Consider the following 26,361-nt stretch of genomic DNA (forward strand, 5'->3'; position numbering starts at 1 on the left):
TAATAGCGTACGTCCTTGGGTCCAAAATTCATTAAAATTCCTCAAAAATTGCAATCTATGCATTGAACCCAAGAAAACAAAGCTGGAAGACAGGCAGACAAACTTATATCGATTCATAAAGTGACTCGGACCGATACAATAAAAGGTGGGTCTATCTCAAGTTCTCTTTTTATGCCAGTGTATCAAATTTTCATCAAGTTATCCCAAAAATTACTGTCTATAAAATAGACGTGAAAAAGGCGGACAGACGGACAGACAAGTTTATATCGATTCAGTAAACGACTCTGAATGGATCGGTATATAAAAAATATATAATAAAATATGGACTAACCTTACATTACGTACGTGCGCACAAACTTGATACACCCTAGTGCTAGAAGTGGTGTAGGGTGTAATTATTTAAAGTGCCCGGTTTAATGAAGTGCTTTTATAGCTACTGTAACCGGATAAGGCAAATATTCAATCAAACTGGTCCATGAAACGCAATTTCACTTTTCCGTTTTAATATCAATACGCACACCTAGGCTGAAGGAAGCTAATACATCGTCAACTACTAACTCCAACTATCAACTGAGAAGATGTCAAGGTAATGCTGTTAAACCAATGTCTCGGATCATTTTAAGCTTCGCTTAAAAGCCAGTGTCACAAGTAATCACTACTATCGCTTTGCAATCTGGCTTATGAAGAGACAAAGGCACTGCAGCTCATTTCTTATGCCCAATGGCTCATATATGTTAGCTCTTAGCACAAGAAAGTAATGTAGAAGCTTCGCAAATGAGAAAACAGTAATAAAGCCTTCTGCTCGGCGGTTCTGGGAAAAGTTGTGTAATTTCATTACATTCAAGGAAGTCGGGTTTTAAAATGGCTATCATGTCAACTAAAATTTCATGTTCGGTTTGACTAGTCGTGCGTCAGCATTAGCTAGCCAGTTGATAGCAAAAGAATACCGTATAATTCAAAGAGTTAATAGCGTTCATTGACAGTAATAAAATCTAGCTTACCGAACACTTCAATTTTCTCCGGAAGCTTCATAGTAGCCTGAATAGATCAGGACAACGGTAGGGAGGGAAAGTTTACCACGTGGGTTCTAGATATTTGCGTTTGTTCTTGAGTTGGCCGAAGCAGAGGCACGGTTCGAAAGTATTATTACAGTTTACTACAAGTCTAAAGTCTTCAACTATAAATCAGATCGTTTGCTATAAAAGTAACGTCAAATTATGCAATTTGTTTTTAATGCTGCGCACTGAAAATATACTAAAAGTAAGAGAGAAATAAATATAAATGGAACACATACATTTTACACGATTTTTGCGAGTTGCGAATATGCTTGCTTCAGTAAAACGTATGTGGTCAAAGCGTAATAGTGCGAGAGGTGAAATGAAAAAAATATATAAATAAATCAATTCAAAGGCCGCTAGTAAATTAACTTTCGGCTGTAAGACTGTCCAGTTAAGAAATTGCTAAAAATAATTGCGAAGGGTGTCAGGTGGTTAAAAGTAAACATATTGTAGTCATAGAATGAGTGAGTTAAGAAACAAAAGTTAAAAAAGAAAAAGAGACGTTGTTTTAGGGTTCACATGCATATGTGCTCCATATGAAAATTTTTCCATATTTGTTGAGCATTTTCTTATATTCGCCGCACAATGTCTGCTCTATTCTTCTACGTAAGTAGTTCGTTCTATGACTTGTACGAATTCACTACTGCTTTTGTGCGTTGCGGTTACAATGTAGAAAGAAGTTTATGTTATTTAAAACATAAAAAGCGATTGCAATTATTCCGATATTATTGTCGGCAATATTGGATTAATAAATGCAAAGAAATCTATCGGTATCGAAGACAAAAACAAGTGCAAAAATTTTCCGAACAAAAGTCGTATATTAATTTAAGAAAAATCATGCAACGTTCGAGCATCGATTTTGATGACAGCGACATGATTGAAGAAGGCTTCGAATGCACCGATTCGTTTGGCATGGATGACGGTGACGGCAATTTTGAAACCTTTCCAGAGCTGGATTTCGAGAATATCGACGTACATTCTTTGGACGAATGTGTAAATATCTTTAGTTTTACATGACTTAATTAAATAGTTATACTTGAAGTGGATAAACTTATTTTTAAAATCCAATCATGCGAAAATGCAAATAGTGCTGCATCGGCTTTGTTTGTCAGCTCGTTTCCATCATGCACAATTACATACATATAAGAGTCGTACAAAGTGTATACATTATTGATTCGTTTGTTGTTGTCGGTACTCTTTGTGTCTCTCTCTTTATCATCGGTGTATCTCAAGAAGGCGAAAACAACACAAGAACACTAAAATGCACCAATTATTTTTAAACCAATTTACTTTCTTAAGTTAAAAAACTTAGGACTTAGAATGAAAACATTTGAAATTTGGAATTAGAAATTTATCCGAGTTATATAGATGACCAATCAATAGAAAAAGGTTCCCATTATGTAACCTTTCTCTCTCTCTCAATGCAAAACCGGTTTTATGGGATAGATGGGGAATGTAGTTTTCTCTATTTAGTATATTGTTATTAATTGTCTTTTGATGTCTGTAATTACAACGATATTATATTTTTGTATTTCATATTTATCGCTTCTTTATATTTTAGTAGTATTTATCTCATTTTTGTTTTTATTAATTGTTTGTTATCTTAGCGTTTCGCTCGTGGTAGATTTGTCATCTCATACACTGACAATAATTATTATACAAATACGTCAGCAAGAAAGCTATTGGACATACGAATGATTTCATGTGGAATTTCTTTCTAAATATTCATTAATTAAGCGCACTATAATTTCGTTATTCCCTGAGAATTATAGTTTCATAACGATGTCTTCCGTAAAACAAATGAAAATCATAAGGTGTAGCCTCAAAAAAAGGTAAAAATATCGAAAGCTTTTATTTGACCGTATTGTAATTACGAGACTTACAACATTAAAGTATTGCCTCTCCTAATGCCGCACATTTATTGAAGTTTTGCTTAACTGATTATATTTTACTAAAAAAGTTTTTATGTTGGCAATACGCGAGGAAAGCAACCTGTTAAAAAAATGTAATCTTGCATTCTTATCTACAAAGTTTTTAATAGAGAGCAACAGTGAGAGCACAAATATGCGAGAGGGTTTTTTTTTTTTTTTTTTAATTTAAAATATGGAAATCCAACTTTCTCTAGAAGCAAAAATGTAAACAACAAACAGCTGTTTTATCGGGCGGTAGCTGAATTATAATAATGAAAATACCCGCTACCCGATATATGAAATTTCCAACATTCAGGGATGTAATAGAAACCTTAGGAAAATGTATGGTGCTATGTTTTCTTCTCCTTCTTCTGCGAGTCACCAAATCGACAACATATTATCCATGAGTTGATTTCTGTACTTTTTGTGTAGATCGGAAGTGTTGCAGGACGAAAGTAAATTAAATAAACCACGAAATTTAGCAACTCACGTTGAATGGGAGAGAAAAGTATAAAAATGTACACACATGTTCAAAAAAAACGGTTGGGTTTTGATGTTTGATTTAAAAGAATGCGTATAAAAATAGAAAACAACTATGGCTTATAGCAGAAGACAGCGAGGACAAGGAGATTAATTCTCGAAGGTCCATTGAATTTGTGCGGTAAAAAGTATCCGTGTAGGCTGTTATTTGCACTGTCTTTTTTAGTACGATCTCGGTTGTGCGATATATGAAAATTACGATTAAATTGGACGATGTTATCAAACAAAGGCATAATCGCAGCTTTTAAGAAATACTAAGTAAAGTCAACATTTAGAAAATTTGAAAATGATGCAATGACCTTGACTGAAGTTTGGAAAAAGTTTTCGATATTGGACTAGATAAATCACGCTGCTGCGGGAATTACTGAAATAAAATAACGCTCATTAAGTACTTGCTGGTAACCAGCCTAGCAGGAATGGGTTATTAAGGGAAGTGCAACCGAAACCATCTCAATGTTAACAATAGAAATCGTTACGCTAGCACGGTCGGAATCAACCTTATATGGAATACACAACTAATGAAGATGTTGTTTCTGCTCTGGATTAGATTACCTGAAAAGACTCTACAGACTAATCGCCCTTTACGTTAAAAATATCCTGACATAGTCCACTATATTGAAGTATTGGGTATTAGTACTGACGAAGTATTATTATTGATCGGCCCGTGAAAATGGTCGGTCAGTGCACTATTCACGCTTAAAGTCGTGCGATTCTTCAGCTAATTTATTACTATTGGCATAACGAAGTTTTTGAATATTTTATAGTCTGACTTTATACATTGAAAATGCTTGATGAAATATGCGTCGAAATGCAAGGGTATAAAGCGATCGACTTATTCCGAATGTTATTTTTATCAGTTTTTCTCCTGAAATTATTAACAGAGGCAAAAGCTCGACGCTAACAGTATATTTCAGTGAGCAAAGTTTTTGTGGAGAGCACTAAGAGCGCTTTGAGTTCAGTTAAGTCTCATTCAGCTTTAGTTGAACATAAGAAATTTACTTATTATTATTATTATTTATATTTTATTGCATATCTCTTTTCCCAAAGAGAGGACAAAAGTCGTTGTTAAACAAAATAAATATCAAGAAGAACAAGAAAACTAAAAGAAACATTTCGTCTGTTATTCTCCTCTTATTAACTAAAGTGAAAATAATAAAAATTTAAATAAAAAAAAGGACTGATATTCTGATAAATTATTTTGATGTGAAAATATATTTGCACAATAATCTCAACACTTTAAAATAATTCAACTTAAACTTATATATAAAAGCACGTATTTATTGTTTATGTGGCCTTTAGGTGATTCATAGTAACAACATACTAAAGCTTGCAATGGTATTGATGTATTTAAAAACATCGTTATTCACTAATTGTTCAAAATTTCATCTTTTTAATTAAAAAACGATGCGTCTTTTCTTTTATATAATAAAATGTGGTAAAAGCATTTACAGTGAAAGAAAAGTGTAAAAGAACCCCACTCGATATTAAATTTCAAACCGAAAAGCAGTAAATAGCGAAAGTACGTAAATTAATACGTGCCTTATAAGTTCGCCTTTTAGTCATACACATTATGTTTAGATGACTTTAAAACAATTTTGACATTATTATAGTATAGCACAACGTGCTTTAAATGCATAAAACAACACTGTATACTATTCATGAATAAAGCTATATGTTGGCCTTATTCAATAGAATCTGTTGTCCTTGCAGATCATTCCAGGGTAATCAAAGTACGGTAAGTTTTAAAAAGACGCGCCTTTTTCACTCGTTCGGGAGATAATTACATTTTTTTCACGTATGGTCAAGATAAGCCGAGGCCTACTATTGAGTACCCACCCGACACTACGCTACCGTATAACGATTTTTCAATAATGAGTTGTTATATGGGGAAATGGTCAAAAAAGTGATCTAATCCGAATCATTTTTAATAGCGTTCGTCCTAGGGGCCAAACGTGTAGGTGAACCAAATTTCACAAAAAAATATCTCAAAAATTTCGACAACAGACAGCAACCAATACAATAAAAGTTGGTTCTATCTCAAGTGCCTCTGAGTGTTGTGCACATCCGCACAAACTTGCACCATATGTAGTGTAGGGTATAAGAAATACGAACCACATCAATATGTAAAAGTTCTAAAATATTTTGTTTATTGGCCACGTATTACTTGGCCGATCGTGAATACTTTTTTTATTGACTTCGTTTGTCATCCTTTGAAATATTCGTGTCAAGGTTTAGATCAGTACCTACTTTATGTTGTAAATAATAATTTTTGCATTACTTTGAATGTTTAACCTCTTCAGGGACGATTATCATTATTTTTTTTTGCTTATGTTCTTTTTTCTTTGTAAACCTTGTGGAGAGGAAAGAACAATTAATTTAATATCGCATTTTCCTTCCTAATGATAGTATGTTTCATAAAAAAAAAACATAAAAGTCCACTTATATGGCCAAGGCTGGCAAGAGGTCAAGCCTTTTTCTGATCCAATTTATTAATATTTTTGCTCAGTTTTTAAGCGTAAGACTGTGTAACATCTATTGTTGGTAAGTATGCATTATACGCCTATAAATCCGACTGTGATCGAATCTTTTAAATTCGTCACTTTTCTCCTAAAAAAGATTTCAAAGAGAATAAAAAAAAAACCAAATTTCCATAGTCTAGATTGGGTGGCCTTGACTGATTTTCACAATTTTTGTAGAACAAAAGTGGAAATTTATATCGTGTGTCCGTTGCTGTGTGATGTGTGTTGCAGTAATGAGCGAAAAATATGGAAAGGGAAGAGTTTCGCTTGCGCAGACGGACAGATGGACAAACGAGTAGAGAGGCATGTCTAAAACGATCCAAAATTTAATGCTGATCGAGAAAAAAAAATGTATATATATTTATGTATGTAAGGGAGTCTCGGAAGCTTCCGAACAATAAAATGAATATACCTCTCCACCTCCAGGGACGGGTATAAAAAGAACAGAGCATACATATTTGCGTCCGCATTAACTGACAGGGACTCTCTTCGTCTTCAATCCGTTCTTGGCCCTCTTTGAATCATTTACACCGCTTGAAAACATTACTCTCTGAAAAAGTGCGCTCAGTAAAGGTTTTCTGCAATATGCTAAACGTTTTTGCGCAAAAAATTTTATTTCGCAACCAAAACTTAGTACAACTTGTTCGCCCAACAAAATCATACAAGCGTTTACGAAGTGAAATTTGGTAAAGACGTCTGTCAGAGCGTTACCAATTTAGAAAAACAATATTCCTGGCATTCTTTCTACCCGCGCGATTTAACGTGAATATTCATATTACTTTTTCGCCAAAGGATTACATGCTACTTTTTTCGATCAGTTCCATAATTTGCTTGTAAAGATTCGTTATATTAATAACAAAAAAAAAAAAAAAAATGCCTCCAAAAGAGGCGGGAAGATCTTGCTATATGAAAAGTAGCTCGACTAACAATCTATTCAGAACACATAACTAGAACATAGGTTTCCCTTTTTCCCTTTACTCACATTAGCGATTAGAAACGTCAACTGGGAATATTACTCTGCGATCTCGCTCGCAAATCACGTTGTGGCTGTGTTCACCTTGCTGGTATTATCTTCGCTTTGAACTTTGAAGCCCTATTAAGCAAGTTGCAACTCGGATAAAAGAGGCGTATACATCACCTTATAATTGCGAACATTGGAAAACCTTTTCTAAATCTGTTTTCAAATTCTTTTCTGTAGATAATTTTCTTTTCAATATTTATTAAATATTTCAGGGAAATGTTAAATTTTTAAAAAAATTCTTGTATTTTGACTACGTATACTAAGTAGAGCGCTAAACGCCTTAATAATGCTGATTAATTTGGAGCACGTAAAAGTGACCACCATTGACTGTGACAATTTCCAATTGAATGTTAGCGAAGAGGTACTGTTTGCATTCTCAATATCATAAAAATAATTTAAGAAAAAGACAAAAAAAAAAGTGCAAATTCGAAATTGGAAGAGTTTCTTTTAAGTTAATGGAAAAATATTGGAAAGAAGAAGATAATGTGTTGGTGTTTCGGTAGAAAAGGAATTAAAGTACGAATATGTATGTTATCCATATCGTTTACGGAAATATGATTTTGTTTCTTCTTTGGTTTTCATTTCCTTAGACGAGCGTGCTTAGTGATGGCAAGGAAGAGCTAGTCTATTACAATCCCCGTTTGATACGTCTGCGCGAGGGAGTCAGCTTAACGGTGAATGGTGTTACAAAACCCTATTGCGAAAGGTGAGCAAACGAAATGAACTGACGAATATATGCAACCAATAAAATTTGTCATCTGTTTTCCTTTAAAGATTTTCTATAAATTTAGTTATTGAGAATAGCAGCCGAGATATTGCGTTGCACATTAATCCGCGTTTACCTCAAGGTTATATTGTACGAAATTCAAAAGTCCACGGCATTTGGGGCGATGAGGAAAAAGCCTCCCCTTTACCTTTTAACCTGAAACGTGATCGTAAATTTTCAATACAAATTCTTTTCACGGAAGTTTGTTATATGATCAGCGTGAACGGGTATCATTTTTGCAAATTCCCTCACCGCCTGCCGTATCGTGATGTTGGAACGCTTGAAGTGAAGGGTGACATAGACGACATTAGAGTGGAGCGTATGGAAGTACGAAACTATCCGGATCGATTACCTCAAACCAAGCCGGCGGTGATAAAACTTGGACTGCCTTTAAAATCGATCTACCAGGGTAATTTTGACGAAGGAGACGGCGACACAATTAAAGTGCCAAGACAATGGCGTAGAATATCGATGCCAACACGTGTAACTTTAGCATTGATACGAGATAAAAGTGAGGAAAGCGAAATACCTTTACCCTTTTACGGAATACTTCCGAAGGGTGGCTTTACATTAGGGCGAGTCTTAAAAATCGAGGGAAGAATAAAATTGCTGCCCCACTCATTCTATGTTAATTTGCAAAGTGGCTGTGATGTCTGGCCTCATCCCACGGTGGCGTTTCACTTAAATCCACGCTTTGCCAAGCAACATGGAGGAATTGTTGGACGTACGACTTTGGTGCGTAATGCGTGGATGGAAGGTTCTTGGGGTTTGGAGGATCGTTCCGATATCGATACCGAATTTCGTCCCGGCAAAGCTTTTAGTATGTGCATAGTTAGCACACAAGCGTCATTTCAAATTTATCTAAATCATCGCTTCATAACTGAATTTAAATATCGTGTCGGTCCACATGTGATTGATACAGTCTATATACAGGGTGACATTAAGCTATGGGATGTGATGTTAGCTAATGAGCTTTCGTTTGAAGCTATAAAACCGGCACGCAAAATCGCTTTCGCAAACACAAATCCTTCAGAGCGAAAATACGATAGACGAGTAATCGGATGACCGAGTTTCGCAACGTTTTTAACCCTTAACGAAAACGGTAAAATAGAAAAAGGAAAGGTAATAATATTTAACAACACCATTGATTTTCGTATTATTTTCTCTTGCTTCACAGTTATTTACTTTAAAGGACAAAACGTTAGAAGACGTTGAATATTCGAATTGAAGCGAGGAGAGGAAAGAATTAAGCAGCAACTTCTACGACAATTCCATATATTTAAGTGATGCCTACGATACTACCAGACGTAAAGTGTTTTAATAAAATATTTTTTTACATTACAAACTTTTTCGCTAATAAATTTGTAGAAAAGGAATGGATAAATAATTGTACATATTTATATTTTCATATTTTGTTGACCTTTTTTAATTTTTTTTTATTTTTTTTTTTTATTTAATTACGATTAGAATAAATCAACCAAGACAATATATTTAAATACCAAATATACGTTTAGAACTCCCGTAACATCGTAACTGTATGTTTCATTTATATGCTTGCTTCATTCAGACGAGGGAGGGAAAGTGAATGCGTCCGTAATATGTTAAGTTTAAGGAGAAGAGGAAGAGACACAAAGCACATACTGCACCATGGTAGTAGATGCGGGTACAATTTAACATTAGAACTACCACGTGGACCAATGTGAACTTCTCCAAATTTTGAGATCCAAAAAAATGTTAGTAAGGTGTCCCAACACTTTTCGGTGACTTATATACACATATGTAAATATAATCTATTTCTATGGAAATATAATCTTTTTCTACATGATGTAGATTTTGAGATGTTGCTGACATATATTTATCCACAGCCATCTGCCGCAGTTTGCAGAAATGAAGATTGTCAGCTGAAATTTGCGAAAGTAATTTCTGGTCGATTAAGAGTCTAAGGTGGCCAGATGGGTGTGATCTTATTACTCGCACGCTCACAATACAAAAAAAATTGGGAAAACATTTAAGAGAACGCAGACTAAGTGCAAGAGCAACTGTCTTCTGTCTTTTCTTTATTAAAGGTTCGGACCATTCACTTGAGTTGCATTTCTCTTATTTTCTTTTCTATACTTTCTATTGTTTTCTTTAGTGCCGAAATTTCCTTCTCTTTCGTCTCGAGGAGCAACCACAAATCCTTATTTAGTTGCTTAAGTTCTTTATTCTCTTCCAAAAGGCGCTTAAATCCACTTAGTAAATCTTTCGTTACGCTTATCAAGCAATCCGAGCATTCTTTGGAACTGCAATTATAATTAAAAAATTAGGAAATTGTTGACTGATTAGATAATTCGAAAGTTATCCACATTCACCAAGCTTTACATCGCTCACATCCAAATTCATCTGCCGAAGACATGTCTGTGACAGTCCCCTAGAAAGTAAAAAAAAAAAGTATATTCCATCGCAAAATTACAAAAAAAAAACCCTTTTTCACATAATTACTCCAATAATACGCGCTTTTGGACGTTGAGTAGCGAAATTTCCAAAATTAAAAAAAAACAGTGAGCTTCATTCAGCGTTAAAACGAATCAAAAGCTACAATCAATTTAACAGCTGAACGAGTTGAAAATTTCTTCTGATTTATTGCATTTCTCCATCTAGTTACTACATAAGTTTGTTTTTGTCATTTAATAGGCAAAAAATATACTGTCGGTCAGAGCCTACCATTACACTAGATTACTTCCCTTACAAAAACCACACAAAAATTCCGACTTGTAGGTTGAATATAAGCATACATCGACAGTCTTCAGATGCAGAGACGAATGGCCGCAAAACCACTTTTGACTAATTCTGAATATGAATTTGAGTCGATCACCATAATTAAAAGTCCCCCTGTAGGTTGTATTACTCGCTTATCCTTTTACATAATGCACACACATTACACAGCTCGGTTCATTCTATTAACACATCTTGTTGCTCTTGTTGCCTAATGCGAGAGAGTGGTTCCTTTAAATTTTCCCTATTGTTATACGGGGACTACAGTTTCGCCTAAATCGCTGTGGATTATATGTACACCCACATTCTGTGTTACTTTTTAATATTGTTTTACTTGTGAAAAAGTGTTTATGTGGCATTGTAGGCGTATCCTTCGACCAATTTGAACCGTTTTCAATACCAAGCTGCGCGGGAAATCTTCCAATGTTTCTATCGAATTTGAAGCGGATGTCTAGATTTTTGTGGCAGGGCGAGTGCCAGCAACAAACACCACACAGACCCGTAGACGGACAGACATAGCTGAATCAGTTCACAATTCCGATCAATTTCTGATCAGGAATACTTATATTTTATAGAGTCTCTGAAGTTTCCTTTTGGTTGTTACATACATTTATGGAAAAAAAAACAAAACATCCACACCCTCATTGGAGGGTATAAAAAGACGTAGAAATCAGGCTTACCAAATTTGGACCACATAAGCCAATTTTTTGGATATCTACGCATGTAAGGATTCCTCCAATGTTCATGCTTTCAGGAAAAGTATGCCTTTCCATGCGAACAATGTGTAACTTTTGTGTATTTTTATCAAAGCGAGTGAATAGCAGTATGAGGTGAATTGGCGTATGGTGTCTAATAGTCCAGCTTTGCCCATTGCAATGTTTTTACTTGCTTTAAAGGCTAAAAAGGTTTTTTCACGACATTGCTAATGAGAGGAGAAATCGCCTTTGAACTTCCCATGTGTCTATGTAAAGAACGAAGTTAAAGTTTTAAGGGAACATACCATTCCACGAACTTCTTAGTCGGCCTACTTGCAACATTTTACTTTGAATGTTGAAATATATTTGAAGTCCCATCAATTTGAAGCAAATAAGTATTAAGGCTGTATATGAATGTCTGGCAGAGAAATGCAGCTGTTTGAAGAAATGCAGTGTTCAGCTATGGCGATCACTTTCGTTCAGTTTAAATTTAAAAGTGTAGTGGAAAAAGTATTGCAAGGAAGGTCTTTGAACCGTTTGTTTAATGCTTCTAACACGTCGATGTGTAATTTTTCAATTTATCTGATCATAATTTGAAATTCACCCATTGATAATGCGATGGGAGGAAGCAGCTGTCTATTTAACCGTTTGAGTACCAGACGGTTTTGAAAAAACACTGTCGAAAAATCCCAAGCAGCGCTATCGCGCTGTTTAGATTTTATGTCGAGAAAACCAAGCACATTTCGAGCATTGTCGACAACTGACGGCGCCTTACGTATTGTCGAAGTCGAGCGCAATACAATTACAATAGCACTACAGTAGTGCAATAATATACCACAAAATAAAAATTTCTATTTTAGTGTTGTGTTTTCTATAATTTTTGTGGAACAAATTTGAAATATTTATTAACAAACAATTTAAATGCATTTAAATACATAAAATTAAGCAAGCGCTATGGCGCCGCTTGGTATTTCTCGACATCAAACCTAAACAGCGCGATTGCGCTGCTTGGGATTCTTCGACAGTGTTTTATCAAAACTGTCTGGTATTTCTCGACATGAAATCTGAATAGCGCGATCGCGCTGCTTGGTACTCAAACGGTTAAAAGTATCGCAAGAACCTGAATGAATCCTTAATGGGAACTCGTTCTTTTTCGCAAAATATTGGTAAGTCTAGGTATTTATTTCTTAGCTTGGCTAAGCTTCCTTTTTGTTTATTTTCTTATTTTTTTCTGCGTACAGAGATAAAATTTTTTAATCACTAACAATTTCAATATCAAACAGCTTTATATCACCATAAACATAAATCGTATCAATTTGCTTCGGGCTTAACGTATATGCAGACTTCTTCACAGGTTGTTCATTTAAAAAAATTTCAAAACATTTCAGCTTCCGCACAATTTCTAACTCGAAATTCGACCCCGGCTGCAGATTAGTAGTTACTAACGAAGACAACTCCACGTCATCGTGTTGAGCTGAGCCTTCATTTTTCGCTTCATCGATATTTTGGAAAATCAGTTGTAAACTCAAAATTACTGTCGGCGGTGGCCAAACTCGGGCACCTGCTTGCAAATTTATTGTCAATTGTTTCGGGCGACTTCGAACGCGACCCTTTATAAAAATACTATAGCGTATGCGAAAGAAACCTGAATCGAAAGTTGCATAATATGGCAAAGGTAAGTATTTTTCCTCTTCAAATTCACCCGGACATATAGTCAAAGTGTCAAAGACATCATCATCATCATCGACAGTGATTACGTCATCGTCTTCTCTATCCAAAGCACGAGCCGACACGCGTTCCATGTGCAGCGTTTTGTCAGGACTTTGCGGATAAATGTCGACGAATTTTTGTTCCACATTAACATTAGCCACACATCCATGAACTAGGAACTTGTCTATATTTTCCAAAGACATACGATGCGTATACTTTGCTATATGGAAACCATTAAGGGCTATCATGAAGGCTTCATTGGTGACTAGGATTTGTAGTTGTATATATTTTCCCGGTTGAAGTTTAAATGCTAATTCCGTGTCAAGCTCATCAACTCCCCATATTAAGCTCTTTCTAGAATTACGTGCTATTAAGTTGCGATTTGCCAGCACCGTCACTCGCAAAGCGATGTCTCTTTCCAGATTTTCTCGTCGAAAATCTACAGCGAATCTAGAGCAGAGAACAGAGAACACATATATACATTAATTAGATAAGATTTCTCCAAGCGGGTCTTAAATTATACCCTTCCGCTTTTGGAAGCGCTTTGCCCATTATTGTGAAAGATAGGCCTTCTGATAAATGTCGAAGCTCATCTGTCTCATAAACCGGCTTTACATAGGTTTCCTCTAAATAAAAATTGTCTATACTATTTTCTGGTAGCAGATTACGCCCCTTAAGTGTATCACAGAGTTTAACTGTACCGTGAATTATCGAGAACATAATGCCCGTTTTCAAGATATTTTTTCAACTTTTTTTTTTCACAGTAAGACACAAAACGTTCCAACTACCAACAGATTTTGTTTTACGTAATTTTTACACAAAATTTACTCGTTTTGCAAACGATATATTATTTAAAATTATATTAAATTTCTATTTTACAATTATCAAATTTTTAAATGTCGAGCGAAATTGAAGTAATTTAGCTGATTTTGAATGTTTGAAGTATTTAAAAACGAAAAATATCAGAAGAGAGAAAGAGAAGTTATGAGATAGCTTTCTTTTAGTTAATCAAAAATACTTCTCTTTTCACCTTTTCAATACGTTTACAGAGCCCCGAAGTATGCATCAGAGATCCCACACAGTGTCTGTATTCTTAATCAGCATCAAATTTTGAATCGATTTAAGCAGGTCCGTCTGTCCGTCTGTCCGTCCGTGTAACGTCTGCTAAAGACATACTTCTGACCGAAAAAATGAAGCTATCGGCTTCAAGTTTGGTAGCTCTTGCACACAGGATGGTTTTGGAAATGCGTCAAAGCGGTCAAAGGGCCCACCTGATGTAATATGTAAACTAAGTGCATACAGTTTTCAAAAGGAATAGAATATTGGTTTTTTGCTTATTACCCATAAAGTACAGTAGATAAACCTACATAAGCTGGAACGCATATTCTATGGACGATGCTGTAGCACCTAACAAAATGGAAAAAATTGACTACACTTATCCAAGGTTATAGTGTATCAAAATTTAAATTTTTTTTTCAATCTTTTTTAGGTTTCAATTTTGTTTGCTTAATGCTCCTAAAGCCCAGCGCGTACACCATATAAATTTTTCCACTTAGAAAAAATCTCCCTACAACACAAAATATCGGCCGCTCCCGGCCTATATTAATGGATATGATAATTTAATTTTTTTCCTTTCTTAAATCATTTTTAAAATAACGGCGATTGATATAAAAGATTCGGTCACGACCGAATATAAATTTCTTACTTGTTTTTTTATATTTATATCGCTCTTGACTCTCTGTATTTTTTTTTTTTGAAGGGATATTTAACAATTCTTAGAAAAAGAGTATTAAAAGTCTCTATTAATCTTCAATTTCAAGATCCAGTAAACGAATGTCACCAAAGATTAAAATTGTATCAACGGACTCAGGATCCGACTTGAAAGGCCTTGACCGCAATGATCTTCCATTGAAGGTACTCCGATAGTCATCGCGTCCCCGTTTTATGGTTAGGCGAATTTCAGAGTTAATCTGTACATCCACAGGCTCCTCGTCTTCATCGACATCGACGGGAGCACTTGTGCCACATTGACTGCAGTAATATTGAAACATAACTCGGAAACACCATTCCGGGTATGGCCAGTCTTGTGTGCCCGTTTGAAAGACAACCGCAAAATATGAATCGATCCTACGGGCACGACCAGTTATCGTTGCCCGGAAACCGTGCGCAAAAAATTTCTTATCGAAGCTCGCATAGTAGGGAACGGGAAGATATTTTTCGATTGAGCATTCCTGAGCGGATGATATCATATTGGTGTCTGACGGCTCCTCGAATTCATCAATGTCTGATGACTCAGATCGATCTGGGTACTCTTCACGTTTGGACAAATGCTCGAAGTGTAAAGATCTGGCTGTACGTTTTGGATACTGTTGAACAAACTTCTGCTCAACGGTAATATCGCTAACGTCACCTTGAACATCCAACATTTTAACATCTTTTAATCGAAAGTCGTGGTAAAAACTTGAAGTATGAAAACCATTAACGGCAACTTTAAAATTGTCTTCTAACGTTAAGACCTCTATCATGAAATTTTTCCCTGGTGCCAACTTATAGCGCGATTTTGATAAAGTTTCGCGCTCGCTCCATTCGTGCTTTCTTCGGGACAAGCGCGACACTAAATTTCCATGCACGTCCCCGACTATACGTAAAGCAATATCCCCATCTTTATTATCGACTGGGAAGTCAATAATAAAACTAAACAAAATCCAAGAAACTATTATACGCAAAATGTTGAAAAATTCATCTTCGCTACCTGATAGCGTCATGTTTTATTCGACCGCGAATTTGAAAACTTAAGCCTTCTTTTAAGGGCAATTTTATGGTTTCAATATGAACACTGCTCTTATTTGAAGGTGACGTCGTCGGTTCTTCTCTTCCCTGGCTTCTTCTGGATCGTGACTCGCGGCCTTCCTCGCCTTTGCAAAAGCTAGTACATAAGGCAAACATCTTCGATTCTAAAACAGATTAAATGTAACATATGTGACATAATGACATCTTACTCGAGGGAATATTTCTTGTCATTTTAAAGAAAGTATTTATTTTACACGTGTGTATGAATCGTAGCACTTACTGAATATTGTCGATTTTCATAGAGGTATATTCGATTATCAACATGCTTTGAAAGAGATAATTTTTTTGAACTGAATATCGAATTTTCCCCATTGCCAGTTAGAGCAATAAATTTTCAAATAATAGAAAGGAGACATAGATAAACGAAAAATATTAAAAGAATGGGGACTCTTAAGTGTTTTGAAGCAGAGCGAAACGGAGAAGATGATGCTGATAAACGCTTCAACGTCTTTTCTAAACGCACAGGAAAAATGTTAGGAACGAGACCTCACTTTTGTTATTGATAGCACTTACTTCTCATTTTCAGTCTCATTATTAGATAACATCTCCTTTACTTTTAAGAATTCCTTCACCAATGAAGTGAAAAGAAAGAGAACCTTAGAAAACCTTGAAAAAAGATTCTTATTTTAGCTAGAAGTCTTATATCACAATCTTTTGATGGAATTTCTCTTGAAATAGTCAAATTTCTTACACTATCTTTTATCTCTAAGTAGTGTAATTACGAGGTTTTTGTGCTTGAATAGATGAACACACGCATAAGATTTATGAAATAAGTCGAAATATCATAATCGACCAAGGCGGACCATTAAAAATTCTATGTAGCATGCAAAGCAGCTCAAAGGGCTCTTAACGTTATCTAACTAGCTCGCCGCAATTGGGGGGTTCATGAAAGTGATTTTGCCCTATAGAATCTTTATAAATTTTTAAGGTGTAAGTGAATGTGTAGTGAATGTGAGTGTGTTAAGTGTTCACCTACTTCGCCAGCCAGAATTCACTGAACATAATTATTCTTTCATTTTCGCGATAATACGTCAAAATTTTTACTTTACATTTTTGTCTTATGTTCATGTATACAATGAAGTGACGTAAGTCGTGCAAAGTTTTGCGAAATATTCTTCCTTTGTGTTTTATAAGGACCATTGTATGCGATTGTGTCCGGAAAAAATACCCAGAGTGACCCAAATTGCGTTCAATTATTCTTTACATTACATCACTCTTACGGAGTGTGGAGTTTCATCATAATTTACTAAACATTTTTTCTTGTTATAAAGGTTTATTTTCGATGGGAGTCCTTGCATGCTGTCTAATCCAAAGAATAGCTTACCCACGCGAATGAAATTCTGTACGATTAGTTGGTATGTCAACTTACTACTATGGAACTACTATGGAAATATCACCATGGGAAGGTTGAGTTTTCGTAAGAACGCTTATTAGGAAAGTTGATTGCTATTTTTCGCATTCGTTTAGAATTCTAAAATGTATGCTATTATTAAGTGCTAGGTTTCTTGAAAAATTTTGGAAATTTTGAAAATCATACGGCAGCACCTATTCTCCGAAAGTATATATAAAAATTAGAAGGTGGCATTAATTTTGATGATTTTTTCACTTGAAAAAGGCATTTATTGTGGAAAATTCTTACAACATATAGTAAAAGATCCTTATTCACGCTCCCTTCATTCGCGTTTTCACTATTCGCGGATTAAAAAAAAAAATTAAGAAAATCCCAATTTTCGCGGCTATAAATTTCTTTATTCGCGGATCTAATATGTATATACATAATAATAAAAGGATTCCAATTGGTATCCAATTACCATTCCGTATTCACGGTTTCTGTATTCGTAGCACATATACCCCGCGAATAAAGAAGAACTTTTACTGCACACTAATCAAAATAGTTTCTATCGTTTTCTGCAACATTTCACAATATTTTTTGTAATACGACGTTTTCGTGTCGAAGAAACTTACATTGATTTGGCAGAGTGGACAACTCTTGCAACAAATTGTTATAAGCACTGGCATTTTCCCATTTCTTTATAATTATTACCTGTAGATGTCGCCTATCAAAATTAACGCAATTACCTAATAAAACAAACTTTCGGTTGAGATTTGAAAGGAATTTTTTTTCAAGTTGTTTGTGAAGATGTGATTTAACAATCCATGAGAGCTTAGAACAGACCAATCTTTTGTTAAACTGATCAGTCTAAGCCTGAATCAGTCTAAGCCTGCTTGTCCATTCGTTCGTTTGTCGACCTGAGGTCTGGGTCCAGGTATTCTTATGTTCAACTTACTGACGGCAATTTTTGAAAATGTCAACGTATTTTAGGTTAGGGAAGGACGCTATTGAAAATGGTTAGCATCGGAACACTTTTCCGATTACTTCCCATATAAAACCTTATTTTGAAAAAGTCGCTTTATGAATAATTGTAAGATGATGTGCGGTATTTAATGTTGGATAGTGACGCCGTATTGTGTTTTTATTTGTTTTTTACTATAATCCAAACCTTTCATTTAAATCATAACATGATTTCGATGCACCTCAGTCTATTTATTTTAGTCTGTGATAATCTGTATATCAATAAGTTTTAGATCGCCATATATCAGAGCCGTATTTACATAGTTAGGATTGATTTTGTACGGGCGGGTTTTTAAAGATTTTTTATTTGCTTTGGTCTCGTAGCCTTTTTTCCCACGCACTATTACCAATTTAAGATCTTCTTTTGATTTCATGTCTATGGCTTCCTCATTATCCCCTAAAGCTGGTGCCTTTTCACCTTGTTTGCTATTGTAGAATTTGAAAGCAACGTCATAACAAGCGGCTGGAGCCGGCCATCGGTGAGATCCTGTCAAAAATGACACATTCAAATGAAGAGCGTGAGAGCGTACTCGACCATTGATTACGAAGCTAAAGCCTAAATCGAAAAATCCCCTTTCAAAGCAGACAAAGTATGGCACTGGGAGATATGTCTTTCGCACGCATTGCGTTTTAGGTAGAGGCTGTTCTATTATTTCGTAAAATTCTATTTCATCAAATAGATCCCCTTCTTCTTCTCCTTCGCCTTCGTCTTCATTCTTTTCTTCACTTTCCTTATTTTCCATTTGTGGTTTTTCTTCCTTCTTTTCATCGCTTTCTAATTTACCTGAACCAACTATACGACCGAAATGACTGGATCTGGCCGAACGTTGCGGATATTCATAGACTAATTTTCTTTCAACAAACGCAAGATCAATATCGCCACGTATTTCTATCGCCTTGATGTGCGTATAGGGAAAGTGATGTTTAAAAATGCACACATGAAAGCAGTTTACGGCAATGTAGAATCCCGGTTCGGTTATTAAGACTTCCATCGCAACAATTTTCCCAGGTACTAACTTGTAAGGCGATTGAGAATAATCTTCTTCAGGACCCCAATTATTATTATCTTTGTAGTAACGTGCTATCAAGTTTTCTTCCACCAGTGCCAGTATACGCAACGCACAATCTTGAGTCGCATTTTCAAGCAAAAAATGTACTGAAAATCTAAAAGGATTAGTTAAGAAAGTGTTCGGATGTGTGTTCGGATTTGGTAGGAAATTTTTATAATATCTTAGCTGAGAAAAGGTATTAAAGAATTTTAATACAAATGTACACTGTACATATATACATGTTAGTATATGTGGCCTATGGGGTGATGTTTGAACATCATTTGGAAACATTATCTTTGGAATATGGACGGCTTTCTTATAAGTAATTGTTTGAATTGGAAATTATAGTGCGGGCGAAGCCCGTTTTATCTGCTTTCCATCTTATTAGTGATTACTACCCCATATAATTCGCTCAATTAAACTCAAAACGAATAACCATAGGAACAGAAAAATTATCCGATTTTCTTCCTAAGGGAAAAGTTTGGAAAATGCATTCGAAATTCATTTCATTGTTACTCCTTGTTCAAAACCTTGAATAGTTCAATGAAAACTCTAAGACCTATTTCCATAGATCGTAATCATTTCACATAGTTGCGTTCGAAAAGAAAAACTCGACCTACACACTTGCTTCGTCCAGTATTTTACCACGGATTCGAAAGGAAACACCTTCTTTCATTTCACCGAGATCATGACTTGCGTATTTCAAATCTGGATCCACATTAGCTTCTTCTGCGTTATCATCTTCTGCTTTGTCAGTTTCTGCGCTATCACCGTTTGCCTTATCAGCTTCTGCTTTGACAAGCTCTGTTGTCACAACTTCTGCTTTAGTGCTTTCTGTTTTAATATCTTTTTGCTCCTCCTACGAATGACAAAAGAGAATGTCTCTCGCTTTTATATTGCAATTCTTTCGAAAAGTTCATTTAACTTGCGTTTTCGGGTCCTCCGAAGCACATGATGTTGCGTGTTTTGTAATTTTCTACCAAAGTTATTATTGTTTTTAATTTAATTAATTTAGATTTTGCAAAAATAAAAATAAAAAAATAACGACAAATTATCAAAAATTATAAAATTACATAATAATCTTTGAAAGCGTTGATGGTTACAGGCGGCCCTCGTTTAACGCGAACTTGTGAAATACTGTTTTGATGCAATACGATAGCTACGCATCACCTTGATTTATATTACATGTAATCTTAATTTATATTATTATACGTTATGTCTTAGTTCAAATAAAGAAATATACAAATTTTTCCTATAAAACTATTTTCACATACAATGGCTTTTTTATGATGGACGCCTGCATATCTATCACAAAAAAATTCCCTGTGAGAGTTTTTCGACTATGTTTTGTTTTTATGTGGAGAAATAGTTAGCTATTTTTATTATAATTATTATAATAAAATCTAGAGCAAAGAAGCAAATTCTAGGAATGAAAGTAGGATGGGCACTAGCAACTAAGATTATCCCTCTCTCTTTTTTACTTTGTTTTTTTTTGTGGTAGACTAGATAGTTAACTAAACCTTAACCAAGTTGAAGTTCAGAAGAAGATTATAGGTGTATACATATACACTTTTTGCATGTTTCACGTCTGCCACGTAAATGTGGTCATGTTTTTCAATTATTTGCTTATCTTATTTATATGCTTCGAGATTTCCTTTATTTCCGTGTGTTACAATTTGCCTCAAATATTCTGTCTATCATGTTTCCTTCTATTCCAAAAACATTCTTTTTAGGCTGCTGTAATAACCTTACTCATCAAGCACATGGTAACCCTTATTATTTTTGAGCTTTGCAAATTTTCAGAATTTCTGCAACATTTGAGAGAAGAGCTGAACCAGATGATTGTTCACGCGCTCTTTTGAAAAAAGAAATCAGCTTTGCACGATTAAGGGGGTTTAGTGTAGAGCGAAACAAATGGCATTTGGGCGGAGTAATGTCCTGACTATACAGTGCACGCAAGCCTGCATAAGCTCTTCCCAACCAAGCGCTTTCAACGTGTGCCAATTCATCAAAAATCGATGTGGTCGTGACAGAAGACAGTGGCCTTTCTATTGATTAGTTCAGGTCAGCGTATTGTACCCCTTGCTGCAATAATCTGATTAAATATTCGCTGCTAGAAATGCGGCTAATCAAACGTTTCATGAGGCATTCAAATAACGGATTTCAATTTCTTAGTAATGTCATGAGTGCGCATGTGGCGGCCTTCCTCAGTTTTCGGTGAAACTCCATCGAATTCTTCTTTTCTTTTGGTACTAAAAAGCATCATCAACGTCGAACTTTTCAAAACCGAACAATGCACACCATTCACACACTGTTACATTCGATAAAATATATTAACCTTAAATACCGCAAATATTTTGCAAGCTTGAAGAGGGCTTTTTTTTTAATATACCCACCCATCACCGAAGAATGACAGGTATACGTCCAGAAGGAGGCATCAGAGACCCCACATAGTATCTATATTCTTGATCAACATTGAATTCTTAATCGATTTAAGCAGGTCTGTCTGTCAGTCCGTGCAACATTTTTGTAGACATGCTCTTGGAAGCAAAAGAAGCTATCGGCTTCAAGTTTGGCGAAAACCTTGAAAGCTCTTGCACGCAGTCTGCTTCTGAGAATGCGACAAATCGGCCGGAAGACACGCCTAATGTAACATGTAAACTAAGAGCATTTGTTCTTCAAAAGGAGTTTGTTTATTACTTATAAATTTATAAGCTTTAAATTTAGAATGCAGCTAAACATGCCCGTCCTTTCCTCTAGTCATCGGTCTGTCTGCGCAACTGTCTAGTATTTGTGGTAAACATTCTCCCGTTAGCGAAAATGAAGATATCGGCTACAAATTTATAGAAGAATTTGGAAGTGACTTAAATTTTTTCAAGGACGCGCCTACAATGCCTACAGGCGTGTGCGACAAGGACTTTTTTTGAAAATAGGAAAAATCGGTCACATCCACCTAATATTATAGAGCATGAAATTTAGTTCTTTTACTTTTTTGCTTTTTCTAGGATATGGGCGATGGGTAAAATATTTGGCCACGAGGGAGTATAATTGCATTTGCAAAATGCAGTGGACTTTTTTAACGAATTGCATTCATCTTCATATTACTATCCACTACTTCCTTGCGTGCACGCTTGTATGTAGGGAGATAAATGTTTGCTTGAGTGTCAATAAATAAATCATTTATGTTCTCATTGATTATGTTTTTTTTTGGTATTTATTTGTATTTAACAATTTCGTGTGTGGGTGCAAGCTTCTCCTCTGCGTTTATTACCACATGCGAACGTTAGTTCTTTTCACAGATTTTCGTATATAAATATTTATGTAGGCGTGCTATCTTCCGCGTAAGAGTTTTATATTCAACCGTCTATGCTTTTAGTTTTTGCATGTGACGAAAGGAGAAGGAGTTCAGAAGTTCAGCAAACTTTATTTGCTTTTGAAAAACTACATTTTTCTCTTTGAAAGAATTTTCATAAAAATCTGCTACACGGCATTTAGGCAATTACGTAATGATTTCAGTCTGTCGTCATTTAAGTTACGCATTATAGACATCCATATGTAGATGATCTAAAGGTATTTGCAGTTTGAGCTTACATTTTACGGGCTTATTAGAAGTTTATTTAAATATTCTTTTGGTAGCCTTCCTCCAGTCTCTGGCATCTTTTTAGTTCTCCTCTTTACATTCACGATCCATTGAGGAAAAAAAATCTTTTGATTTTCGTATAGAGAGACGCTTTGCGCAGGATTAAAAAAAAAGCAGCTTTCGAAAAAATTATATAAATGTAGTTGTGTAAATTACGTATTACAAATTTATAAATTACAATAAATGTATATACAAATAAACGAAAAATCTTCCAATGTCTTCATATGAAAAATTTTCAAACAGCGCGTAATGAGTAAAAAACCTTTTGCTTTGCTCTGATGAGCAGATAGATACTTACTCGTCTTATGTTGTACTATAGGAAAACTCTCTGGACGATTTGGGCCATAACCAATAACGATGACCGTGTAGAGCTTTGAATGTTCATGCAGATTCGGGCTCGATTGCTTCATTTTTGTGAACGAGAAAACGTTCACCGCAGACATTAGATAGATGGGTAGACGGATAAATGCGCCGCCCGATCGACGAACATGCTTAGATCGAGACTGAATTTGGCACTAATCAAAACTATGTACACTTTACGAGATTTCGCAACCTTCCTCCATAGACCAGCTTAAAACAACACCAAAGATCCAAAACTTGATGCCAAATTCAAGCCATATTAAGTTCTAAAAAAAAAAACGTAACGCAGGTCTGGTTACGAGGATTTTTAATTAATAAAAAAAAAAAAACACACACACACACATACACACATAAAAATACGACAAAATTGTCCAAGGTGATCTGACATTAGCCAGCCGGAACGATTTAAACAACTTTTCAAACGATCATTTTTGCTATGTTTTTTTTTTTTTTTTGCTGTAATTTTTTATACATTTTTATTTAGGCAAAACGTTTTGGAGAATCTTCAAAAATTTGCTCTCGAACACTTCCTGGAGCAGTTAAATAACCGATATGTATAGATTTTTCTACACGTTGCGGATAACTGTCGACAGATTTTCTCTTGACTATTATATTTCCAAGACCACCGGACACTTGTAATGATTTGATATTTTTATACGAAAAGTGATGTTCGAACGTAGCTAAATGAAGTCCATTTAAGGCAATAAAAAATTGTACATCAGTGATTAGCACTTCTATCCATACGCGTCTGCCACGCAAACAGTGAAAGTCGATTTGTGTGTCGACTTCTTCCCGACTCCATACGTATTTCTTTCTGTAGCAGCGCGCAATTAAATTCTCCCTTGGAAGTACTACAAGATTCAAAGCGAGATCTTTGTATTCATTGTCGATTTGGAATTGCACTATAAATCTGTAAAAAATTTGCAAATTAAATATGAATTTTATAAGAAATGCAAATGGAAGTTCAAAATTTTTTTAAAACGTGCCAAATTTTTCCTTACAGCTTTTCATGGTTCGGAAATTCACCACGAATGTGAAAAGAATCGCCTTCGCTTACAACGCCAAGATCCATATTTTTGTATTGTAAACGATACGGGGCACTATGGCGTTCCTGTTAACGAGCTTACGATAAAATTGAATTCTCACTGTATGCCCGCGCTTTCGCCTTACCCACGGTCTATTCTTCATTTGTTTGAGAAAGCATTTGAACATGTCAACTTTTCTATATCTTTAAAATTTTTGTATTTATGTTAACCTATGCGCTTTCTCTCTCTTTGCTTTTATTGTTTTCGAATTTTATTTTACTTTGGAATTTTGAAAAGAGCGAAAAACCAGTGAGAACATGTTTATGATACGATAATGTAAAAAAAAAATAAATAAATAATAATATGTCAGCAACGACATCGAATGAAAATTCATATTGTCTTTGTTTTTTCTTCTATAAAATTGTGAAAGCTGGACTTTTTTCAAAAATTTAATTAAATTTTTTCTTTCCTTTTGTGGCTTTTGAAAAAAAAAAGAAAAAAATGCAAATTTAAATAATATCTAAAAGTGTATTTGATAAAATTTTTAATAAATTTTACGTGTTAAACGGATCATTAATTTATTATCGCCTAAGAAGCAAAGTTTGGTAAAAAAAAAAAATGGACAAAATGTTAGCGTATTGTTTCGGCAAAAGTAGAACTGATTCTGAGGTAAAAAAAATAAAAAAAATTTTTTTTTCTCAATTTTATTTCGATGCCCTAAAAATTGTTTGTATCATGCGCAGGAATCGCTGACCGCGGATATTGAAACAGATCCAGTGTACCTTAATAATAACATGGGTCATATTCAAGAGGGTGTTTCATTCATCATATACGGTGTTCTCAATACTTGTACCAATAAGTATAGCTATACCTAATGTAGTATATTGGCCTGCGTAGTAAAATCTATTATTATTTCATCTGTCTTTGAGACAGGTTTACGATCGATTTTGGCTTGGATAATGCAAACAATGATCTTGCTTTGCGTATTATTGGATCAACGGAAAAGAATATCTTGTCACGTAACTCGAGAATAAAAAATAAATGGGGCTGCGATGAGCTACGAACGAATTATCCGTTTCACTTCGAAGCGGGCAGTTATTTTGAAATGCAAATTCTCTTGACAGTTCCGGAATTCATGATTGCTGTCAATGGTTTTCACGTGTGCAAGTTTACGCATCGTTTACCCTTTCATAATATTAAAAAATTGGAAATACATGGATGTATAAGTGATGTCGCTGTTGAACGAAAAATTGTCACTGAATATCCGCAACGACCGGACAGCTCGCCGCATTTCGACCGATTGACTGAGGATGCCGAAGTAACCGAATGCGAGCAAGTTGATGAAGAGCCTTATCCTGAAACGCCCGAATTGATATGCGAACCGGAAGGTTTCATGCCAATGCCCTACTATGCTATATTCGATCGGGGATTTTTTGATTCCGGATTCAGTGTAGCCGTCAAGGGTCGGATAAAAGCAAATCCGCAAACAATTACAATCAACTTGCAATCCGGTATTAATGTGTGGCCGTCACCGACTGTCGCTTTGCAATTGCAAATACGTTTCGCTAAAGGGAAAGATGGTGAGACTGGCGAGCCAACGATTGCTCGGAACTCTTTTACAGGTGGGAAATGGACGGGCGAATTGGTATCACAAGTGGGCACGGGTTTACGACCGAATGCCGATTTTCTTCTCTCCGTTTTGCGCGGTAAAAAAACTTTCGAAATTTACGTAAACGATAAGCCAGCCTTTGAATATGAATATAAAGTAAATCCGAAATATGTCGATACAGTTTTCGTTTCGGGCGATATGCTATTATTCGATATCGAGATTGAAAGCGTTTGAAGTGCACGGTGCAAGCAATCACCATTCGTTTTTATCAAATATATTTTTATTACTTTTTAAAAGATCCTTTTTTTCAAATTTTACATATGTAAGCAAATTTGAAGTAAAACAACATTGCTCACGATTTCCACTACCTATATATATTCATTTTTTATTCATACTCTATTCTGACTTGGACTTTTTTGGAGGCGCAAAATGTAAGTAATCCTGTCTTACCGTTAGAAATTATAGCACCATGTTGCATAAGTGATTTTTAAAGGTTTGCGCG

At 35.2% G+C, this 26,361-nt stretch overlaps 5 protein-coding genes across 9 annotated transcripts; 2 read left to right on the forward strand and 3 right to left on the reverse strand.

Moving 5' to 3' along the window:
- The first annotated feature begins 1,427 nt into the window (after positions 1 to 1,427).
- LOC119635500 (galectin-4-like) lies at positions 1,428 to 12,729 on the forward strand. Of its 5 annotated transcripts, XR_005247059.1 has the most exons (5): positions 1,428 to 2,051; positions 7,639 to 7,754; positions 7,823 to 8,936; positions 8,992 to 9,121; positions 12,652 to 12,729. XR_005247059.1 is itself a non-coding variant. In XM_038030326.1 (4 exons), exons 1-3 carry the CDS (start codon positions 1,644 to 1,646, stop codon positions 8,877 to 8,879), a joined length of 1,581 nt encoding a protein of 526 aa, XP_037886254.1. In that variant the 5' UTR covers positions 1,428 to 1,643; the 3' UTR covers positions 8,880 to 8,916; positions 8,992 to 9,131. The 5 variants fall into 5 exon arrangements, 1 of the variants encoding a protein (XP_037886254.1); XR_005247058.1 differs by lacking the exon at positions 12,652 to 12,729 and having other exon boundaries at positions 8,992 to 9,131; XM_038030326.1 differs by lacking the exon at positions 12,652 to 12,729 and having other exon boundaries at positions 7,823 to 8,916; positions 8,992 to 9,131.
- On the reverse strand, positions 9,892 to 13,693 carry LOC119635434 (galectin-8-like). Its single transcript, XM_038030241.1, has 4 exons — positions 13,497 to 13,693; positions 12,529 to 13,423; positions 10,166 to 10,224; positions 9,892 to 10,096 (listed from the first exon to the last, which is right to left on the reverse strand). The coding sequence occupies exons 1-4, from the start codon at positions 13,691 to 13,693 to the stop codon at positions 9,892 to 9,894; spliced, it is 1,356 nt and encodes a 451-aa protein (XP_037886169.1).
- Positions 13,694 to 14,767: 1,074 nt separating this feature from the next.
- Positions 14,768 to 15,738, reverse strand: LOC119635435. Its single transcript, XM_038030242.1, has one exon. It carries the CDS (start codon positions 15,736 to 15,738, stop codon positions 14,776 to 14,778), a length of 963 nt encoding a protein of 320 aa, XP_037886170.1. The 3' UTR covers positions 14,768 to 14,775.
- A 2,635-nt stretch (positions 15,739 to 18,373) lies between these two features.
- On the reverse strand, positions 18,374 to 20,178 carry LOC119635436. The gene is made up of 4 exons (XM_038030243.1): positions 20,155 to 20,178; positions 19,850 to 20,084; positions 18,961 to 19,302; positions 18,374 to 18,663 (listed from the first exon to the last, which is right to left on the reverse strand). Exons 1-4 carry the CDS (start codon positions 20,176 to 20,178, stop codon positions 18,374 to 18,376), a joined length of 891 nt encoding a protein of 296 aa, XP_037886171.1.
- A 4,659-nt stretch (positions 20,179 to 24,837) lies between these two features.
- On the forward strand, positions 24,838 to 26,093 carry LOC119635437 (galectin-4-like). The gene is made up of 3 exons (XM_038030244.1): positions 24,838 to 24,919; positions 24,994 to 25,109; positions 25,184 to 26,093. Exons 1-3 carry the CDS (start codon positions 24,869 to 24,871, stop codon positions 26,091 to 26,093), a joined length of 1,077 nt encoding a protein of 358 aa, XP_037886172.1. The 5' UTR covers positions 24,838 to 24,868.
- Positions 26,094 to 26,361: the final 268 nt, after the last annotated feature.

This window comes from Glossina fuscipes, unplaced genomic scaffold (assembly GCF_014805625.2).
Source record: "Glossina fuscipes isolate IAEA_lab_2018 unplaced genomic scaffold, Yale_Gfus_2 26, whole genome shotgun sequence".
In the NCBI taxonomy this organism is placed as follows: Eukaryota; Metazoa; Arthropoda; class Insecta; order Diptera; family Glossinidae; genus Glossina; species Glossina fuscipes.

Coding starts and splice junctions, on each gene's coding strand:
- LOC119635435 (XM_038030242.1), bottom strand. CDS start 15,738: ATGACGCTATCAGGTAGCGAAGATGAATTTTTCAACATTTTGCGTATA.
- LOC119635434 (XM_038030241.1), bottom strand. CDS start 13,693: ATGTTCTCGATAATTCACGGTACAGTTAAACTCTGTGATACACTTAAG. Junction 13,424..13,496: donor GCGCTTCCAAAAGCGGAAGG/GTATAATTTAAG, acceptor TCTCTGCTCTAG/ATTCGCTGTAGATTTTCGAC. Junction 10,225..12,528: donor AGCTGTTTGATATTGAAATT/GTTAGTGATTAA, acceptor TTTACTTTCTAG/GGGACTGTCACAGACATGTC.
- LOC119635437 (XM_038030244.1), top strand. CDS start 24,869: ATGGACAAAATGTTAGCGTATTGTTTCGGCAAAAGTAGAACTGATTCT. Junction 24,920..24,993: donor AAAGTAGAACTGATTCTGAG/GTAAAAAAAATA, acceptor TATCATGCGCAG/GAATCGCTGACCGCGGATAT. Junction 25,110..25,183: donor CTCAATACTTGTACCAATAA/GTATAGCTATAC, acceptor TCTTTGAGACAG/GTTTACGATCGATTTTGGCT.
- LOC119635436 (XM_038030243.1), bottom strand. CDS start 20,178: ATGTGCTTCGGAGGACCCGAAAAC. Junction 20,085..20,154: donor GCTTCGGAGGACCCGAAAAC/GCAAGTTAAATG, acceptor TGTCATTCGTAG/GAGGAGCAAAAAGATATTAA. Junction 19,303..19,849: donor TAAAATACTGGACGAAGCAA/GTGTGTAGGTCG, acceptor ATGCGACTCAAG/ATTGTGCGTTGCGTATACTG.
- LOC119635500 (XM_038030326.1), top strand. CDS start 1,644: ATGTCTGCTCTATTCTTCTACGTAAGTAGTTCGTTCTATGACTTGTAC. Junction 2,052..7,638: donor TACATTCTTTGGACGAATGT/GTAAATATCTTT, acceptor TCATTTCCTTAG/ACGAGCGTGCTTAGTGATGG. Junction 7,755..7,822: donor ACAAAACCCTATTGCGAAAG/GTGAGCAAACGA, acceptor TTTCCTTTAAAG/ATTTTCTATAAATTTAGTTA.